Source organism: Anser brachyrhynchus (assembly GCF_964034855.1).
Source record: "Anser brachyrhynchus genome assembly, chromosome: 2".
NCBI classification, from domain to species: Eukaryota; Metazoa; Chordata; class Aves; order Anseriformes; family Anatidae; genus Anser; species Anser brachyrhynchus.
In genome coordinates this window covers 10,479,414-10,502,221 of record NC_137695.1, presented here as the reverse complement: position 1 = coordinate 10,502,221, position 22,808 = coordinate 10,479,414, and the positions used below count along the sequence as shown (strand labels likewise).

The 22,808-nt window shown below is 37.3% G+C and overlaps 1 protein-coding gene across 4 annotated transcripts in view; it reads left to right on the top strand.

Moving 5' to 3' along the window:
- Positions 1-22,808, top strand: part of PTPRN2 (protein tyrosine phosphatase receptor type N2) — a 645,529-nt gene that overhangs the window by 226,149 nt on the left and 396,572 nt on the right. For all 4 annotated transcript variants that reach the window (XM_080579571.1, XM_080579572.1, XM_080579573.1 and 1 more), the window contains 2 exons: positions 3,964-4,126; positions 16,674-17,148. In XM_080579571.1, the coding sequence (XP_080435697.1) occupies positions 3,964-4,126; positions 16,674-17,148 (638 nt within the window). The remainder of the gene's footprint in view (positions 1-3,963; positions 4,127-16,673; positions 17,149-22,808) is intronic.

The window sequence follows — 22,808 nt, the reverse complement described above, 5'->3', positions numbered from 1 at the left end:
AATAGGCCAGATTTCCACAAGCACAACAAAAAAATAAAATGTATAAGAAGATACAAAAAATAATTTAGGTTTTATACTGAGAACAGATGATCACTTTTAGGAGTTCCTGTTGAGATCAGGTTTGAACTGTTTTGCATTTTTAACTAGTACTATACTTTTAAAAAAACACATTTTGTGTATTGGCACTTTAGGAACATCAGACTTTCAAATGTGTTCCACTTATAGCTGTTCCCATTGTCGATAGATTTTCTGAAGTTACCAAGCTGTGCCTCTGAAAGCATTATCTTATGTGCCAACAGTTTAAAACATTAATTGATTTTTCTGGTTGTCCATTTGCAATGTATTCTGTAGGTCAGGGAACAGTAGGAACTTTTTTCGTGGCTTCTTATAGATTCTAATAAAAAGTGCTGTATGCTCAGTGTGCTCAATACACTTGCTAAAGTATTATCAGGCAATAATTAAATAATTAAAAAAGCAACTTAGTGTAGGTATCTCATTATCAAAGAAACATTATGGCAGGGAGACCTTTTATTAAGGATAAAGTGTGTAATAAGACAATATGAAGTCATATTAATGAGTCATTAATCCCCACAGAGTTAGTGAGAGCAAGAAAATAGACTCAGACACTTGAAAGGTAAATTGACTTAGGCTAAATTAGTGCGTATGAAATCTGATGGAACAGAAGACATGGATTTCATCTTAAAAAAAAAAAAAAAGAACGAACGAAACTGGGAGCTTGATTTCAAGATGAAAGTTCTTTCTTTGGTGGCTAACTGGAGTGTACATGGTATTTCCTGGGCCCTTATTAAATTTCAAAAAAAAAAACCATTCTTGAAAGAGGATCCAAGATAAAGGGAAAAAAATCCATTCTGCACACAGGGAATAAATGTCAGTTGTGTTCATTGGTGCAATTAGGCAAAACCACAAACGTTTCCAGCAAGCTTCAATGTATAAAGTGGGGTATAGCATTATTTCTATAATAAAACCATCATTAAGTCAGTAATAAGATTCTCACAGTATTTAAAAGGGAGAAACTCTTTATTCTAAAAAGTGTGGTATCTATTAATAGAGAACATTCTAGAAAAGCATTATATCTGAGGTGCAGAGATTCAGATATTTCCATGTAAAAGCTTCCAACGCGCTGTTTTTGGTAGCATAGTACAATTATTTCTATGGATAAATAAGTATGTACGTTATTGTCTTTATACACTGTAGTTCTTTGTGTGCAAAGTCCTTTTTTCTGTATAAAATAAAACTGAAAATGCTTCCAAATAAGTGCACAACAAGAATTCAGATGACAGTCATTGTACTCACCAGGTGCTTTTACATAGTCCTCTTTCATCCATTTTCCACTATCACTTTGTCAAATTTAAAGGAAATATTTTAATTCAGTTACAATAATAGCTCATTTAATGCATTTTACTTTCCGTGTTAACAAGGTGAACAACAGTGATATATTGGTGAACTACAAAGATTTTAACAAATCTTTCAGAGCTATTTGAAGGATTTTATTAAAGTTGTCATCAATTAAATGTACGCTTTGTCAGTATTTTACATTTTAATTGTTATTTTTTCAGTTTATAGGATAAAATATTATATCTAATATGGAATTTAAACAAAATTTTGAGAGAAATTACTATCTCTGTAAGAAAAAATGAGAAATCATAGACCTCAGATTTTGCTTCTACCACCAGTGCAAGTGATTATACACTGTAAATAATTGCTTGAAAAGCTAACCTAAATACTATCTTTTATCTGTGCATTCAGTTCCCATTAGCTCCAGTGGAAATCCTCAGGGCAGAATTTGGTCTGGTATTTCTGTTTTTCCTTTCTTTTCAAAGTTAGTGAAGAAAGGCAAAGATAGATGTTGGAATTAGTTGATAAATGAAAGTTGAGTGCTTGAAACTGGGATGCCTTCTGTGATGAGAGCCTCTCTGGATTAGTTCATCTCTATTGAAGCAGAAAGCATACTGCCCGTCTCTTTCTAAAAGTGCAGAACAGTTTTAGCCTGGCTTTAAGTTGAAAAGGAGGTGGATAACGTTACGTGCACATCCACCCTCCACAGAAGGGCAGAATTTAGAACTCTGGAATAAGAGAATAATATGACCAGCATGAGAAGGAAGCAAAGTTGTCAAGTTCTCTATAGTGTTCTGTGCAGCTAACTTTATTTTCTTAGAGTTTGTGTGCCCGTTGGGTAGCTGGTGGTTCTCCTGGAATTGCACATGATTGCTTTGGAGGCCCTCAGCATGGGAATGTAAGAAGAGCAGTCTGGGCTGTCCTTCCTTGCATTAAACTTAGGTATATTCTGGGCAGAGAAAGTGAGGCAGTAGTGTGTGATTGTTCACAGGCATTGGTTAAGTCCCATTTGTGTCAGTTGTTCTGTATGTGAGGAAAGAAGTCTGGACTGAGGAGATGGAAGGGTGTGGTGAAGCTTTCACAGCTTCCCTTCCCTGTGGGCTGCAAAGGCCGGGCCATGGCTCTACCCTGAGGTAGGCTGAGTTCTTAGCTTTCCCCTCCTGAGGAGACCAAGCTGCGCCAGCCAGGGCGGCAGGCCTGATCCAGGCCTCCTGCCCCACTGCCTTAGCTCCACGATGCATTTGTTTCCACATCCGAAGCCGTCAAGTTCCCTGCTAAAGCAGAAAAATGAAATTTTCCCCACTCACAAGCTGCCTCTTGGTGGGGGTGGATGCTTTTTTTCTGGTTCTTCAAAGTGAGCAACCCTGTGAGCACTATTGGTTGCGGTGCCACCACAGCAAATTAGATTATTAATTACATTTATCGCTATTAAATTAATCAGGACACGCATTTGATACAGCTGTGAACATTGAAGGAAGTCTGCTACTTTGTGCATAAAGTAATATAATTAAACCCAAGATTTGGAAAATAAGATAAAGGTACTCTCTCGAGCTGTGCTCCCAAATGAGCACCATGACATGAGCTAGCGGAATAAAAGTTTGCTTACAGTAGTGTGGAGGTGTTGAAAGTGAAATGATCCCTTCTCTTCCCGAGCTGGAAAGCTCCTCCACCTGGAATTGTTCTTCACTGAAGTGTGTGGGCACATAGATAGGAAATGGTGGCACCAAAAAGGTGACCCTTTTCTGCATCCCTCCATATGATGTGACACTCACAGGTAACGAAACAGACTGGGGACACTCCCTCTGCTGTCTTGCATGAGGAATGAAATAGCTGCTGGTGTTGACATTTGAATTATCATCATCATTGACATGTTGTTGAGATAGATGAGGAGAGATGGTAATAATTCAGATTCATTGCACACAACGTTCTGAATCCCATATAAAAGCTTCTACGCTGCTGTTGGTTAATCACCTTTTTAGCTTTTCTTTGCAAATGTCACTTAGACCTGTTTAAAATAGTCAAGAAACATTGCTATTTTGCGATTCCCAAGCACTTGAGAAGATCAGAAGAGATACTTTTCCCATCTCATTATTCCCTCATTAAGCTTTTTGCTGGAGCTGACTTGCTCAGTTATTTCACCATGTTCAGGAGTCTTACCATATTCTGTAAATTGCTGTGGGGCCCAAATGGTGTTGATTTTCATCATCATCCAGCAATTTTTTGAAGTCTCGGAGCCATCTTATATCTTTTCTGGGGTGTAATTTAATCATGCATAGTTTCTTTTTACAAATGTTTTCTTCTGAATATGACTTGGCCTCAAAGTAGGCATTTTATTTGATTTATTGTTGGATCATTAACTTTGATTCATGAAATAAATTGTTAACAGTGAATTATTTTTTTATGCTGTTTCTGCTGAAACATTGAATTTTCTGTACTTTTGTGGTTGTTAAGCTTTTGAATGCCTTTTTTTGTTTTGTTTTGTTTTGTTAAGAACTGCCGAATAGAAGTAACTTCAGTGTTTTGCAGTGTAAAACAGTACCTTTTATGTCATGCACATTGTATGTTGTGCGGGCTGGTAATGTTCCTTCCTTTGCTTTTGCTGTACAGGATTTTGGAACAGAATGCAGATAATGAAAGAAATTCTGATCTGGAAAATGATGTGAACTTGGCCAAGTCACTTCAGCAATATCTTAAATATCTAAATATTCTCTCCCAGTCTGCAGCTACAAATTTATATCCAAGGAAGAAGAACGACAAAGCTTCTGTCAAGGTTGTATTTTTAATATAGTTCTTACTTTCTGTGATTTCTGGCTTTCTTTTCATGTGAACTTTCCTTATTTTTCAATTTTCCCTTCTGTCCCGACACCAGACATTGTTTCTTATTGCCTCCTCCAACTGATTATCATAACTGCACTAACCAAGTTCTCCTCAAATGAGTTGAGTCAGCTTCAACACTGTAAACCACAGATCTCTTCTAATCTGGAACATTTTACCTAAATTAGGGACTGATTCTATGTTAGGAAAGAGGGAGAGTGGGATAAAAGCTGTAGCATCTTCACTGGCTGATCTGAACCCCCGTTACAGCACCTGTAATGCTCCTCTCCAAAGAGCTGACAGAACTACTCTGTGAATTCTTGGTGTTTATGGTGCTTAGAGTACAAATAATAAAAATATTTGAACAGATTTTGACAATAGATCTGATGAGTTTTGCCTCAAAAATTCCTACTTATTGATCATGAAGGAAGCTTATCATGACCAATTAAGGTGTGGATTGTATACATAATAGATAAAGCTAGGAAGATAAATCACACCTAGTAAATCTTGGTATTGGCCATGTTTAAAAAAAAAAAAAATAGAGAAAATCTATCTGGTTCCAAATAGAGCTTGATAAATTTGTAAAATGATTAGATGATGTGGATGCATGACAGGCCCTCGTAGTCCTACATCTTTTGCTCAAAAAAGTATGTTTGTTCAAAATAAGCATTGGTTTAAAGAAATAAGCTGCTGTTATAGGGATTCTTTCAAAAAATTGGTATGTGCTGTTTGTATGAATACAGTTTAAATGCAACAACCTTATCTAAAAATGCACTTCAGATTTAGAAGAAAAAAAAAGAAAAAACAGGTGAAGAAAATATGTCCAAGCCAAACTGCTAGCTTTTTTTCCAAGAACTAACTCAGAAACATAGAACTTCTGCAGTGTTTCTGCATCAGCAACTCCCAACAGCAGTGTAAGTTGTATCAACGATTTAATCATGGCACATCTGAAGCGTTGTTCTGTCGAGAAGCTGCAAGTTTCCAGTTTCACTGGTTGGGATGTATAACTAAGCTACGATTCATAGCGTATGTCAATGGGTACTCAGCTGGGGCAGAAGAAACCTGCAGGCAGTGGCAAGGCAGCTTTGGGGATGGATGGCTGACCACCTTTGTGGTGCTTTGCCTCAGCTCTTTACTCGTGGGCACTGACTGCAGTGAGGATGCCCTGCTTCGAATCGCTGGCTTTAAGAGAAGAGAAAACTTGCCCAAGAAGTATTTCAGTGGGTCTGGTGCTGTCATGCAAGTTCATAAATAATCCATATGGCTGAGACCTTCTGTGGGGAAGCCTGCTGTGATAACACCACCCACCAACCTTATCGAGTGTTGCCATGGAGATGGGTACTCTGAAGCCTGGGGGAGTGGGATAAAGATGAGGAAATCTGGAAATGAAGCACGTATAGAAGCAAACTGTACGCTTCTATTTACTAAGGAGCATTCTAAAGCAGCAGACATTGAGCCAGACATGTTACCTATAATTTAAATTTAAAAAAAGAAGAGAGAGAAAGAGACAAAGAGGGAGAGGAAAAATATCTTAAAAATCAGCAATAAATCATGAATTTTACATGATCCTGGAGATGTTTTCTTGTCCTTTGCAAATCAAATGTGACTGCTGTTCTTTAAAAAGAAACAAGAGGGACACTGTGTTTGTACCTTAATTCATTGGGTCATTAATGGAATAAGTTTAAACAAAATAGAAGACACAATGTGTGCTACTCCAGGAAGCAGAAAAAAAATGTAAAATTTAATGGCTAGAAAAGAGTATGAAGGAAAGTAACTGCAGGAGCTGTATTTGATATGGTCATAACACTTGAAGTCGTAAATGACTATCTTAAGCACGTTCAACAAAATCTTGATGTCTTGTTTTGTAGTTCACAGATGAACCTATGTTACACAGTTGTAGCAAGTTCTTATCTTTTTTAGCTTTCTTGCATTACTCTAATTAAAAACAAGGATAAGACAGAGGTACTTTACCCTACTTAGAATCACAGCTTTTGGGCTGTTGCCCTTCTTACAAAATCATTTTCTTTCAAGTATATATTTACCTCTGTTACTTCAGCCTTGCTGTCGGGGAACAGGAGATGTAACGCTGCTCTGGTTGCTTTGATACCTTACCTTCTGTGAAGTATAGCTGAATCTTGCAGAAATTGAGTGCTTCTAGGCAGACTCCCTGAGTGGGTTCTGTTTTGTTCTGAAACTGTCATCAGAAGACTCTGGACAAGAGTAAAAGAAAGGAAGAGAAAAGACTAAGAGGGTTTAAAATAATCCAAAAGTTTTATTTAGTATCTTAACTTACATATTTTTAATCAGTCTTTATAAACTTTTGGTCTTTAGTTTTCCTACTGTGTTCCACATGCGTATTACCAGAATTAAAGTACAGAATTCACCATTTCCAAGCAGAGTACCCATACAGTTATGTACAAAGCTGTAAAATGAGCCAGAGCAAAACTTAAAACAGGAAACTGTCTTCATATGCCTGTTGTTCAAACAGCTGTCAGATAGAGGTTTGATACAACAGTGACAGAAATAACACTGTCAAGCTTAAATCATGTGGTGGAACAAAACCTGTAAGTTTGCCATTTATAGCAAGAGCTCCTTTGAGTGGATTTGGAAGCACTAACTTAGAATGTTTTTTCTCAGTATTTAGACAGTATCTACTGCAGGCTGTAATCTAGCCAGCTGATAATAACTCTGCCAGTGGATAAATAACAGTAAATTGGAAGATTTGGTGAGTTTGTTTCCTGAGGATTAGAGTTGTAAAGAACATTTCACTCCAGTTCAGCTGGAAAGAGTTGTTCAGAAAATGAGCACTTGGTGGCATTTGTTACTTAAGCATTAGCTAGTGGGAATTTGGGTTGTTGTTGTTTCTTTTTTTCTCTCCTTTTTTTTTTTTTTTTCCCACTCCACTTAATGAAGGTTTTACCATTCACAAAACGCTGCATTATCAATCTTTGTGATTCCTTTCTGCTGAACCTGGACTTGGTATGAAAAATAGCATATAGCCAGGCACATGCACAGCATGAGAAAGCTTGGCTTCTCTTACCTACTGAGGCAAGAAATGCAAAGGCTTCAGGTGTGTGAATTCTCCTGCTCATCTCCCCTCCAGTTAGAGCAGACCTCTCTTCCATGGAAAACAAACAAATAAGCAAAATACACACAGACATACATACAGGCACAGACACACACACAGACAAAACTGAAAAAAACAGTCCACGTTTATACATTTCTACTGAAACTGAGAAACAGTTTTGCTGGGCTGTAAGGGATAGCACATAGCTGATATCTCTAAAGCCATCCAGCTGTAAAACCAGAGCTCACTTGGGCTGCTGCTGCTGCTGGTAGCCCTGCTGCTGGGCTCTGCGTGAGCAGAACATAGCAGGGGGTATGCGTGAAGCCTGGAGGAGAACTTAAGTAAAGGAGCTGGAAAAGGGAAAAAAAGGGAAAAAAAAGTAGCCATGTCCACAGTGGACATTACAACAAAGCCGAAAGAGAGGCAACAAAAATGATCAGGATGGAAACAAATGCTGCTGTTGCCTACTTTTCAGCAAGCATTAGCCCAGGCAGTAGGCAGTGATCTCATATTATATATATTTTTTGAAAGTCCAAATGCCTGCAGTTGAATAATTGCATGTGATTTCAATTATGTTGCTTTCATCTGATTACGAATAATTTTTTAGTCATCATAGAAAGAGAAAAGATTTGAAATGTGATCCAAGTGTATTTAAAGGTCTCAAAACCAGAAAGAGAATAAAAATAACTCAGCTGGACTGGCTTCTTTTTTGTTGTTGTTTTTTGTTTGTTTGTTTGTTTTTCCCTTTTTTTCCTCGATCTACAGTTTGTACATATTCTCATGCTTTCTGATAGCCTGGCTTTTTAATTTTTTAATGCCTCAGGCTGATACAAGTGCACTGCTCTGGTGCTGTAGCACTGCACAGGCTCATTTCAGATGCAGCAGCCACGTCCACCACCTAAGGACTGTAGGACTAAGAAGGTTGTCTGCTACACTTCCCCTAATGCTGCATTTCTTGTTGCAGGGGTCTCTGTTTAATGGTTTAGGTTTTTAAGGATAGAAAAAACAAGTCACTGCTCTTGTTCCTTCAGTCTGACTTGGCCTCTGAGGCTTTCAGATGAGGGTCCCACCTGCAGTTAGGGTCTTCCTCAGGCTGGTGTGCTGCTTAGGCCCCAGGACGTAGTGTGGAGAGAAAATTGATTAACTTGGAGTCTTTGGGGAGTTTCATTCATTTTCTGGAGTTTCCTCTTTCTTTGTTTTTTAATTACATGCATTTATTTTCAAGGCATACTTTGTGTATAAATATTGTGTTTGCAGAAATTTCCGAGTCTCAGGTATTCTTCTAAGTTTTAAAGGACTGTTTGGAAAAAACAATCTTTATTTTCATCAAAGAAGGTCTTTGAAGAATCATGAAGGGCAAAATGAGAGGATAAAGAGACTGGTTAGTGGCAGTGAGCTATGGCTGGTTGTTAGATCAGCAGTTCAATGGTGCTGAAAGGAGAAAAGGCGCAAGTAAATACTCGAGGCAGTCAGCTTGCTGGAATCTTGAAGCTTATGAAGGTTAGGCAGGGCATTTGGTAAATCTTATATTTTGGTCCTTGGCACAAGGGGAAACTTTCGACTCTCCCCTTTCACATTCAGGGAAGCGTACTCATAGCTTTGCTGGGTTGAAAATCGATTGGAGCTTTGTAATTGATCTCCTGAAAGAACTAAGATGTGTAATAATTATTAAAAAGGATTATTATTTGTTTTAGAAAATCAGAGTGCACAAATGCTGCGAGATATACTCTGAACTTATCTGCAAACAGTGATTATGCTGATTAACTAGTCAGAAATTATGCAGTCATTGCTTATTTTAATCTGGAGCAGTAATTCAGAAAAGCAGGACCCTTATTTGTCTAACACTGATTAAAATACAGTGCTGAATGAAGATTGTCAGAAATTGATTTGATGGCTGACTGCTGAAAAGCAAAAAACCTTTCTGCAGTGTATACATTTAAATTCTGCTTGTATAAATGGTAAAATTAATATTTCATATACGTTGGATTCTGCAAGAAAAATGTAATTCACCCTGTGCATAAACAGTTTAGTAAAAATATCAGTAATAATTGATAGAGTACCTCCCTGAAGCTGCAGAATTGCCTGTCTATTGGCATATCTACACAACAGCCATTAGAGTAATATTTGAATGTCTCAAAACATTGATGTATTTATTTACTTAATGCCCTTACAAAGTAGGGAAGAACTAATATTCCTATTTCACACACAGATTAGATAGCTTTTCTGAGGTCATGCAGGAATATTTTGGTAGAGCGTAGCCTTAAAGTTAAGCCTCAAATCCCAGATGAGTACTTCATCTGTTGGATCATTTTCCTCTCCATGGCTCTTTTAAGTTAAATAGAAACATTAAGGTCCTCTAACAAACAAACAAAAAACCAAAACCCTAAAAGAACTGGAGAAGAATTCATTTAACCAAATACTAATGTTTGTGTAAGTGCAAGTCAGCCTAACTTCATTTTATGATCAGTGAAGAGAAAAAGGAATTTCCAAGTTATGTATAACTTTGAATATATATATATATAAAATACACCATAATTATCTTGTGTATTATAAATATACAAATGTATAAATATATAAAATAAAACGTGGTAAATTCCACATCTACATGCATCTGTCAAGGATTTCATTTTTTTTTTTTTTCTGGAAGGACTGGTACCTGTACTTTCAAGGGTCTAACAGAATCATGGCTACAAAGCCTGGTAAAATTATATGAAAGCTGTTTGTGTCATAAATACAGACTTTAGAGATCTAATGTGACAAGTGACTTATTTTTTGAGCTTAATAATTTGGCAAGAGAAGATTCTAGTGCCAGTACCATGCCCTTTGAGTCACAGAGTTAACACCTGGCTTTACCTACAGTCTGTGGGTTTGTGTACAATGGGGTGACAGAATGTCCATGAAACACATAGAAATCCTAATCCCTTATCACACAGCTGTCTTATAAAGATTAATAGTTTGTTCAATGATTTGAAGGTGCAAGTGCAATAGAAATGGTATTATAAATGGTGTGTGTCAGATCTGGGGGCTTATTTATAAAGCCAATTCATTACTTTCTAGTAACTAATGGGTGAAGCATTGATTGATAATTTTAAAATCTCAAATACTGACTGGACAATAAGATTTCCTTCTTTTTCAGACCCCTCCCTACCCTTTCAAAAACAACTCTTTATTTTGCCAAATGCCACGTGTTTAAAGTTTTTGCTTCTGTAATTTCTCCTGCAAGTCTGCTATTTGTTTTGCAAATATTACTTGGTGTACTTCAGTACACTGTGCTCAATAAATGGAAGATGGTGGAGCAAAGAAATTTTAAAGTGTATTCCATATTTATTTTTAGATCACAGTCATCAAATGTGAGAGTAGAGTCCACAAAAATTTAAACCTTTTTTTATTTAACGTCTGTGTCAGTGTGTTTGTATATATATTTCAGGACAATGCAACAACCAACTTATGTTTTTTATGAGGCAGTTTTTATGAAGCAGTTGTCTAGAAAATGGTCGGTTGCTTGCAGTGGGGTTGTTATAGATATGGATCCTGCAGATCTCTATTCACTTGCATTTCTTTGGATAAAGGTAGTCTCTAGACTCATATGTTGAAGTTAAAAATATGTTGAATTGGTGCTAACGTGCTCAACTTTTGGCAGATGAAGATCTTCATGTTTCTATGTAAATCATCTTTAGATAATGAGTTAGCTCAATATATCAGCATATGCCTAGAGAAAATGTGTTTAAACATCTTTCGCTGAAACCTTAAGTAACAGACTTATTGACATATGAGCAAACTGTTCTCATAGAAGGGAGGCTGATAAACCCTGGTATATCTATAGGCACTGATCACCACGCTGCACAATTTCTACCATCTAGGGGCTGTTTGTCACCTTATTGGTTCCTGTTCTAATGTTAGGGAGCTCATGAATCTGGTAGCCTGCCTCTGAGGTTGGCACTCAAACCACCATGGCACACGGGCACACAGAATAGACAGCTCCTCACCCAGGAGAATAGTTAGAAGTTGAGTTTATTGAGACGATAGGACAGACTGTCGTGGCATGGACGTGTGGGGCATGGTCAGACAAGTGCACCAGCCAGTATGCTTCCATGCTACTGGTCTGCCACTCCTTCCACAATTAAGGTAGTGCGTTAGAAACTTCATTGTATCCAATAGGATGCAGATTTGTCAGAAACAGAGACAACAACCAGCAGTTACTTATGAAGACTAAAGCCAACAAGTTCCTCAGCATCACGAGAAATGACAACTAATGATAAGAATTATTCATGCAGGAGAGTCTGCTGGAGAAAGCTGAAGGGTAGGCGTGCAGCTAAGAACATCCCAAAGGAGACCAAGAATGGCTGGGAACATTTGTGACTTAAAAGTGAATTTTTTTAAATAGTTACTTATACATGAAAGAACGCAATGTAGTTATCCTATCTTTCCTCTTTTATTTTGGAGGTTGTTTTGTTTAAAAATGGTAGAATACACTGCTCACAATCAAATCTCTGTCAACTGAAATTGCTGCAATGTAGATTATTGAACGCTGTACAGTCAGGCCCCAGACAATTCTGTTACATTGCGGTTTCACAACCAGAATTAGGAAGCAAAGTCATCACTTGTTTTGACCAAAGGAGATTCTGAGAAGCCCTTTTGCTTGATCAGGCTTTTGACACTGCAAACTACAGGATGTTAATTAACAATCTTTGCCATCTTTACTTCTCTGACGTAGTCCTTAAATAGTTTCAATGCTGTTGTAATTCTCAGGGAGAAAATACGAGATAGCTACAGAAAATTAGTGAAATAATAGGTCATATGAGATGGCTGTAATGGCCCCTGTTGCCTTAAGCTTGTGAATCTGTCAGAAGACCATGGGCCTGGTACTGTACCATCACTGCAGGAGGCACTGGTTGTTTGGCCTCTTTACTGGTATCCAGGTTATGTATCAATCTTCCTAGTTCTTTTTATTTCTCCCCCTCCCCCAGTGATTTCTTGCATGATATAATATCAATCTCTACTGTATGCAAAAAGGCCATTATCAGTTGGTAGAGAAAGCTTTTGTTCCACTATTTCTCAGAAAATTGAATTTTTTTCGTCAGGCTTACCTGTTATTTTCAGACAAACCTAACAACGAATTTGGTGCAGAGTGTGTAACATCATGTCTACAGCGCACAGAGGCTTGTAAAGCAGAGATTTCCCCTTCAGCTAGCTTGAAGCCTGCTAAGGTATCCTCCTGACAGTGCAGCACTGCCTGGGAACAGTGAAGAATTAAAGCTTTGTTAGTGTGGGGCTGTGCACGACTGGCTGCTTTAGCAGTGATGCTATAAGGACACAGCTGTACTGCTTACCCAGCTCCGTCCCAAGGACTTTTGCACTGTGATCCACTCCACAACACTGATACAGCCCTCATATTTTGTTGTTGGCTGAACTTCTCTCAAGGCAATGGTAAATGGAGGTGTATGAACTCACAGCTCACACTTTGGTCTAGCAATCGGCTGGTTCTGCTGTGTTGTTGGTGAAATTGGGGTTCACATGAGTACGTGCAAGTTCCTATGTAGCAGGTTGAAATGAGGCAAGTGTGTGCGGTTTGCAAAGTACCTAGACTGCTTCCGACAGAAAAAGCTAAACTCCTTTCCCTCCACACAATGAGTTAAAGTATGAGATCATTTTATTTTTGGTAGCCCTTGGAAACTTTCATTTTAGCTCACAGTTGATGAGGGAAGGCCTGGTGCTAGTGTTTGTTGTGTTTTCTAATTTTAGGGAGCGTAATGTCACTATCTCACATAGACACAGTAAATAAAATAATGTAGGTGGAGTCACAGTCCAACAAATTTGGGTGGCAGCAAACATGAATTAATAACTGAAACAACAAACAACAAACAAACAACAACAACAACAAACAGAAAACAAAGAGAAAAGGCTAAATGAAATTGAGGGAGGGACATATTTTCCTTCTGCATTGCTAAATAATTTTTGTTAGCCTATTTCCCTATAACATTGAGCAAATGTATTCTCAAGAAATGAACTATTTTGTCATAAATTTAATTCCATTCCTTCTGCTCTTGGGCCAGACATTCAAATCTGTCTGCTCCTTGGTGGATAAATTGCATAAATATTTAGCTATGCCTTGTGATGTATGTATCTCATCCTTCCCCTTTTTATTTTTTATTTTTTTTGTAAAACAAAAAGTATAGTTTGTAGACTTCCAGAATGCATTTGCAAGGTGTAATTTAATGTGCCCTTCTGTGAACTTTCATACAGAAAATGTCAGTTACCTACATACCTAAACTATAGAAGACATTGCCCTAACAATTCTATCTTCAGAAAGGTTAGCGTGGGGTTTCTTTGATAATGTGTGAATTATTGAGATAACTTATTTGAAAGGTGGTGAACGAGAGGAAAATCTTTTGCAGATGGAGAAATATTTTTTTTAAATGAGTGTTTTAGCAATTCAGAGTAATTTTTAAATATGTTATATCAATGACATGAGATAATTGAACAGTACCTTATCTGTTTAAAAATTTGTTCCTCATAATAATAGGGAATTATATACTAACCTTACTCAGTATAAACCAGTTTTATACTTAGTAGAGTATTTTTAGTAGTTCTGCAATCTCATAGTTCTACAATCTTGTAGTCTACGGCTGCAGTTATCCGTTGCTGCATTTTTATATGTATCTTGCACGTTTCTGTTGGCACGTACATTTTTGGTGCTGTTTTCTTTGAGATGGCAAGGAGCAAGGAAGGTGTTTGTTTTTTTTTTGTCATCCAAGTTGAGGATTGCCATACAGCTGTGAGAGACCCTTAATTAAGTCAGTCTAAGCTACATCGGATGGGCTGGTAACTGAGTGCACTGTGAAGACAGCTGAGCTGTCGATGCTAGGCTTTAATTAGAACTTCTAATATTTCATCCTTTGCTGCCCGAAGTGTGACCTGTCAAGCTGCCGAGAGGCTGCCCCTTCTTGACAGAGGTGCAGCTCTGAGCCCAGGACTGGCTCTTACTTATATGCAATTTGTATACAATCACTCGGTGTTGCATTTTCTTTCTAGATGCGCTTGTCTGCAAGAGCAGAAAATCATAGATCTGTTACTGTTAAAGGGTATTTAGACTTGTTAAATAGCTCATCAAAAGCCAGCCCAAATCACCTGACCCTAATCTTTCAAAAGTGGTTGAGAGTGTCTAGCAGTTATGCTCTCCCTAGGATTTGGTTTATTGTTAAATCTATAGATGCAAAAGAGGAGGCTGTATGTCAGAGAGATCCAAATTAGCGTATAATTACACGAGATGGATCAAACTGATTTAATGTCTTTCCCTGGCTGAATGGGGAGTATCCTCTCCCTCTGTCATGTTTCTCTCTTTCCCTGTTCTCCCTGCCCTTGTCCCCAAAAGGTCCTCCAAAAGAGGGCAAGGCAGGGAGCATGGAGGTAGGGAAGGGAGATGTGGTGCACATGTCTGCAGAGTGCTTGGTGTGTCTGGGTCTGCTTTGCATTGTCCTCTGCGCTTCCTCCTGGGCGGTGTCATTAAGAGTTAATTACCCCATGCAAAGACCCGTGGACACTGAGAGAGAAATACAGTTGACCAGTAGTTTTTCACGTCCACGATTTGCCATTAAGTATGTAGATAGCGTTCAACTTGTATTCTGACAACTGGCTCCCCCCTTGGTGTTGAGCAGAGCCATGCGTTGCCTGCAGCTGGGGCACTGAACCAGAGCCACAGTGCTGCTGTTTGATACAGGTCCCGGGGGACATCAAAATATTTCACACACGAGGCTGCTTGATCTCTAATGCTATATTCTTTGACACTGTCTTACTCTAGTCCAATTTCTTGGCATTAACAAAACAGGCTATGCCACGTTAAAGCAGAAGTCAAAAGCCTTGTGTTGGTGGATCACAGGCCAAATAAGCCAAATGCCTTTTTTTTTCCTTTTTTTTTTTTTTTTTTTGGTAATAAAAGTTGCATGAGACATAAATCTACAAATTATGATACGGTATCATGGATTGAACCTCTTCAGTCACTTCTCAGGGGGAGGATAACCCTTGAGGGTGTTATAAAATCAACTGTCTGTTATCAGAAGAAATGCATTGTTCAGATGGAGAGAAAAATTACTGTCCATAAATAAAGAACTAGATAAAATATAAAAGTTTCTATTCATTTCTGGAATAGCTTCATGACCTTATATATTTTGCCTTTAAAAACTCTAATAGGAAATATATAAATGATGAATTTTCTATCTGAATTCTACTAATTTCTCTCATCTGGGGTGTGCAGTTTCTGCATTTCTGTGGATGTATTTTGCAGCTGTCTGTCCCAAACCATTCTGCTGTCAGTGCAGAGATCTGCTATAACTCACAGCACTGAGAGTTGAAATGATTACTATCTGAAGCTTCTCAAGTTGTAGTGTAGTTTGTATGACCATTTATACAAAAACAACAACAACAAAAACACGACAGAGATGGTAAAACTGGTTTGTTAAAAAGATAAAATCCTGACTCCAGGTTGCGATCATTAAAAAAAAAATGATTTTAGGATTAAATTATAGTATATGTAGTACTAATTATTATTATTTTTTTTAAGTTTTAAAGTAGTTAAGGGGCATTTAGAGTTTGTGCTCAAAATTAAATTTCTTCAACAAAAGTGGTCCACGAAAACAATAGATGTTTAGATGCAATTTTGGATTTCCTGTTGGTGCATCTTTGAAAATCTGAAACTGAGAATAGAAAAGTTTAGTGCCAGCCCACTCTTACCCCTTTTTTTTTTTTTTTTTTTTTTCAGCATGTATTCAAATTAAAATGTGGCTGTAGGGTAATTGAACCATCTTACAAATTTTTGTTTAATTTGCTGAGTTGTTTTACTTAAAAATAATCAAGGAGTTCAAAATCTATTTAATGGCTGCTTTTACGTTTCTTTATACTTTCAATGGACATCCTGATTACAAATTTAATTTAGTGAAAAACTGAACAATTTCATTTAAAATAGAACAAAGTATCTTTTATATACAACATTTTTTTTACATTTTCTCAGTGTTCTTTAAAACAAGTCATTTTCATTTTTGCTTGCTAGTTTTTGGCAAGTAATCTAAAAAAAAGTTATTCTCAGAAGTCTAGTGAAATACAAAGGAAAATTGCTTTTACTGAATTGTCTTTGTCCAACAGAATACAAAAAGTGGATACATAGTTAACATCAAGTTTGAATATTATCTTTCTCTCTCTAATCTCTTTCTCTTACTTTTTAATAATCTAATAAATTGTTTTGCAAAGTTTTTACCAAAGTGATAATGCCTCTTTGCAAACTTAACGGTTTAAGGGTTGCAATCTATGTACACACTACAGATTCTAATTCTTGTTTTCCCAGTTGGTAAAACACAAAGTGTTATGCCTGTGATTCCTGCATAACAATAACAGTTACGAAGCAATACTGACCCAGGCCTTTCTTTCTACCTTCTACTCTCTCCAGAGCTACATCTATAATGATCCTATTAGGTACTACCTGATGCAAAAACCCAAAGAAAGAGAACCTCCTTTGGCCCACACATCAACATCCCATCAACAGTACGCTGAAAATCCCCGTGGGAGGACCTTCAACCAGCTTCAGCCAGACAAGTTCTCATCAGAGCCAGAATTGGGGCTTGACCAAAAAACTCTGATGGCTGCGCTGCATACGTACATCACTCAGAACTTGTCAGCACAAAGCAACGATAAAAGCTCTCACAGCAGGACTAAAGGGTCTCACATTTATGCTGATAGATTCTACTCTTCTCCAGTCAGCCCTTTTGATGGAACTTTTGCCAAAGGAAAAGCAGAAGATTTCAAAATGAAGAAACCGTTCCAGACAAAGCCTGCGTCTGGAGTGCTGGGGCCAACCTCTGAGAAGCTGAATCATAAATCTGCTTCCCAGGACGAACCAAAGGACCCTCTGAGTGTAGTGGATGGTAAAGTTGATATTTATCTATTTTAACTTACCTGACGTTTCCCTCATGTTCACTGAACATTTTTGAAATATATATATATAGTTATTCAGATACATCTCTTACTATTGACATATTTATATCTTTCTACCATAATACTGAGAATACTAATGTTCACCATCCTAACTACTCTTTTCCTGCAAACATCTACCCACATTCTTCAACCCACCTTCCATATGCATGCAGAAATACATGGCACTTGGTAAGCTGTAGCATTTATGTAACTCGTTATATTTTCAAAGCATTTTACAAACAACACATAATTATGGGTATATCTTTGCTGTCACATCTGTTCTTATGCATGCATCCCACACTATATAAAGGTAATATAGAAATGCCTAGTTTTGTTCAATTTCTCTGCGTCTAACTAGAAATTCAAGGACCATGGGTAAAATTCAAAGTTAGACACAGAAATTAACACTGACATATATTTTGGCACAGAACATATAAAGGGGAGGAATCTCTCAGTTATGTGGCTGCGTGGAAAAGCAGTAATCCAAACAGGTGCATTTATAGCTAGATTTGGCTGGACATCTATAATGACCAACCCATTTGCTGAATTTGCATCTTTTTTATTTTTTATTTTTTGCTAACGCTACTTAACTATGACAACATCCTGATTGCTTTTGTATGTGATAGTTTGACAGATATTTAAATGAACATGGAGTGTAACATCTCATAGGATGCTGTGAAGCATTTTAAGTGCTGCTTTGTAATGCAAGGTGGATTTTCATGTCATGGCCGGGGATCAAGAAGAGTTTAGAAAAAAACTCTCATTCACTTTATTGTTTCTCTAAACTAACCTAACTATTGATGTTATTCCAGTGGTCCAAAATGCCTGAAAAAATGAAAGAATTGATTCTCAGCCATTGCCAAGAAGTTACATCTGTTACACTGTAGTTAACACTATTCCAGTAAATTTAGTGATATATAAGAGGGTTTTTTTGAGTCCCCTCTGTAGTTAATATCATCCATAAAGTTTAAGATTCTTTGATTTGTGGGTGTGGTTTTTTTGGTCATTTTTCTTTTATCTTTTCTCTTCTTTCTTTTCTCTTCATTCCTTTCTCTTCTGCCTTGTCTTCCCCTTCCCCTTCCCCTTCCCCTTCCCCTTTCCTTTCCCTTTCCATGTTTTTTTTTTGTTTTTATTTTTATTTATTTTTATTTTTTAAATCAACAAAACCAAAACCAGAACACACAAAAACATCAAAGTTGCAGCAGAGGAAAGATAATGCTTGCAATCTAAAGGATGCTCAGAAGTGAAAGCATTCTTGGTATGGTGCCCAGAGATAATAGGTTTCAAAGAACGAACTATAATGTAAAATCAAATCCAGGTGGCACTGTAAGTCTCTTGCACAGGTTAGACAGTTTTGTTGCTAGACTCAAAACAAACTAGGCACATGCTGGTTTCATTATCCTCCAGCTGTTCCACTTCACCTTTCCTGGTAGGAGCCAACTGGGAAAAAAATGCTTAACACTTAGAGGGAATAACATGTTTCACAATTCATTGGGTTGTGCTGCTTTGACTTCACATACATAATGTGCCCTGTAGGAACTTCTTCCGTTGCATTAGCTTTTAAATGTTGCATAGATATAAAATTATGATCATTTGAGTAGGAAATAATTTGGATTCCTTTGTATTTTTGAGCCACTTAATAGTCTCTTAAGGAAGTAGTGAGGACAGATAACGTTGTCTTCATGGTCTGAAGTGCTGTCTGTTGGAATGATGATGGTTTGGATTCAAATTTGCCAGGCTGACTTTAAGATCACTTTCTGCTTTTAGTCTTTCTCCAGTCTCTCTGGTGCTTCAGGATCTTTGTATATTTGTCAGTTGTTTCTCTCTTGCATTATCTAAACCACAGAACTGTTCAAAAACTGGAAAGTATGCAGGGCAGTCACATGAGCTCAGTTCTCTGCTGCATCTAATACAGGATTAGACAAAGTAAATTAACTGGCAGAACAATCCAGAAGGTACTGAGCAGATTAGCACTGAGAATCGTGGTGAAACAGTGGCAGGTAAATTAGCTAACAAGGCACCCTGAGGGAGGAATACAAGAGAAGGAAATGTGGAGCTATTTTTTATCAGATTTGGAAACTATTACCTCTAGGAGTAGTGTGATATGTGTGGGTGCTGCCTTTGTAGTCACAGTGCAATAGGGGAATCATTAATCTGCTTTCTGCACCAGCAGTATTTAGAATTTGGCTCAGTTTTAAGTGATTTGTTCTAGTCTACTCATTTTCAGTGCATTAAATATTACAGAATATCTCTCTCTCCATCGCTTTGTTAAGGTCACAAAATTAGTAATTCAGATGTTTTATGGAGCACGAATATTTGTGTATGTTCTCTGTCTTGCAGATCTGTCTTGTCTGGGTGATTCCCAACTGCTGAGGACAGCTGATATGTGGCGTTATGATTGGTTAGAAAAGGACAGTCCACCATGTGGGACTGCTCATCCTGAGGAGGAAGGGATGCATTACGATTTCAGCAAAGTTACTGCTGCCACGCCACTTGTTGTTGAGCAAACTGGCTTTGGCAGTTGCATCAGTGGCGTATGGACCATAAGTGCTCTACAATAAAAAGCTGTTTTCCCTTGCTAAGCTGCTATTGTTACTTACTAGAGGGAATTCAACTGGTGAAACTGATATTAAAAATTATATCATTATGATATATGTGCTTTTAAGGTCATCACAGTTCCATAGTAACTACGAAACACAATGTGCCTCCTTCAATTCAGAGGCTGGAGCTAAAGCAGAAATCTGTATTGCAGTATAAGTCCTGTGAAACATGGCTGAGCATTGCTGACTCTTTTTCAAAGTGGTTTGAGGGAGAGTATAAAGGCTGTACACAGGCATACGTGTGTTCAAGTACATGTGCTCTTTAACTGCTGTCCCATTGCAGTATCACACTGCTTTTTGACCTTTCTACAACAATATTTTCTGATTTTAGGAAATTCATAATAATTCTTTTAAATTATCCAAAGGTGTTTTTAAATAGATGCATTTATATTTATTTGTGTATCAGCCTTGTCCAATCATTTGCAAATGATCTGCAAGAATAAACAAATGCCATAATAAGAATGGAAATGCCCATATTTAGCATGGACATATATTAACAGCATATCCATAATTTCATGAAGTTAGCAAGACTCTTTATGTAGACCTCCATTTCATCAGGCTGTTATAGGCATTGTGGTGACTGTTTATCCTATTATACTGAACACACGATGCTACTCCCTCATATTTAGTACCTTTGGTTACTGCCTTCCTCCTTGGCATTTTTTGTCAAACTTGTAGTTGTTCAGCATGTGATGCCTAAGTTTTACTCACACCAGCAAAAATTCGCATTTAAGAGTTGTTCTTTTGATGAGCTGTGACCAGGTAGCATTGACCAGAGTAGGAACAGCAGCATCAGAGGAGCAGGAGGCTCATCTGTAACAGGTCTGTTTAATGAAACAGAAGGACCCGCAGTGAGCCTGATAGTAGTAACAGGAGTATGGCCTATGGCCATTCATTTTCTCGTGTGATTGCTCCCTGTTCTTCCATTTCCGTTTTGTTTGAGGTTATTGAATATGAACCTGTGCAAGTGGGCTGGAGAGGTAAGACTTGGTGAAGGTAATAGATACAAAGAAAAGTAGATTTTGAAAAAATGAAATAGAATGGAAATGACAAGGCTATGTTGACTGTCTGTTGTTGAGTAGCTCAGTAGTTGGTCTTGACAGCTGGTTGCAAAACAAATGAAACAAAAATCCATGTAGTCCCACCTTAAGAGAGCTATTTTGAATATATATTAACTGAACATAATTCTGTTTTAAGATTTGTCTTAAAATATTGATGTAATGGTCAGAACCTAGCTTGAATAAAACTTGGCAGGCAAATGCAGGAGCAAATTATTTTTCTGAGGCTCAAAATTTTCTTTCTGTTTGGAAACCCCACATTGCTGATTTTTTAAATCAGAATTACAAGCTTCTTTAGACTTGAATCTCTTACAGAATTCCTGTACCTTGATCTGGCTTGTTTATCTTGAATGAATGAACATAGTTTATACAACTTTTACTCAATGACACAATTGCTTTCATTGTGTTCTATTTGCTCAAATTTGCTGGAAATGTCTCCCTATGTATTCTACTAAAAATTTTATAGTATTACTAAACACTGAAGTACTTCAAGTGTTTAAACACATGTAAGTGTTTGTGAAACTTTTTCATAAATCTAATTTCTAGGTAAGAAGTTTACTAATAGCTTGAAAGCCACAGAACCAGATTGACATTTTTCTCAATGTGTTATGGCTAGAAAACAGGGATTCTAATGCAAGGGGAAAGAAATGTAGTTTCTGTTCTGCAGCTGAACAAATCAAAAATGCTTGAAAAAGGTGAGGGACCCTAAAGCAGTCAGAATCATTCAACAGTTAGGAAATGCATCTGGCTTGTGGGAAACTCACGTTTGGAACTCTAATCAGCTGTTTTGGGTATGTTTGTGTATGAAGAAAATGACATTAATGAATGATGTGTTTTCTTAGAAGTCTCTCACTCTTGGCATACACATTTTGCATGACCATACCACATTTTCAAAGGAGTTCAAAAATACAGAGGTAGATCCCTCATCTGCACTAAATATGGTCATTAACAATTCTAAATATTATTGCAGATGTTTGCAAAAACCTTCAAAATCTAATTCATAGATTTTTAACTGCTGTACATCATGGCTTATTCATATTAATGGATAAATGGATACAAGCTCTTGAAAAACATAGTCACTGAAATCATGGTGGTTTTCATTCTTTTGTAGATGCAGTGATGTCAGGTAATCAAACAGTATTCCAAGAATACTTTTTCCTACTGTGATGTGCCTTGCAATGTGTCTTTATACATTTAGTTGAAAAGTTTTAGTTTTGATTTTGAACCGACATGTATTCTGTCTTTTCTTTGCTGACTTTATTAGCTCTGCTTCAATAATTTAGGTTTTTCTGTCATGTTATTGGTCAATAGTTCTATAAAACATAAGAACACAAGTGATACCTAAGCAGAAACTTACTGCTTACTTCTGTAGTAATCTGGCAGTGCTGGTATACCCTACAGCTTAATTTCCTGCATTTCTGCTATGCACCCTTTCCTAATGACCATCTTCTAGACAGTCGGTGTGCTTCTTGAAAACGTTTCTTGAGTTCAGTTTGATCAGGTCTGGTGAAAACTTTTTTTTTGCAGTTTAGATCAATTTTGTCTTGCAGATTATCTTTCTAAATTAAAGCATTTAGTCATTATGTATGTACTATATTTTGTTATATAGGGGGTGGATACAGTACAATAAAAAGTAGAAACGAAAATATTCAGCATTTGCTATTAGCTTCCACCAAATTTTAGTCCTAAACATCTTGGCCTGTAGAGTTTGACACAGATTGTGAGATTAAGTCTTTGACTCTCATTACTGAACACTTGTTTTCCTGTACAAAACAATCTACTATTTCAGTGGGGTATCATAATCTCCATTGGCTGTCACAGTCTGACACAGCTTTATTAACAGTCACACTTAGGTGTGTTTAAAACTAGATGATTCTATGATTCTAACACTGTGGGATCAAAACAAAACAAAAACAAACAAACAAAACAGATGTGTCCAACATCTCAGCCTCT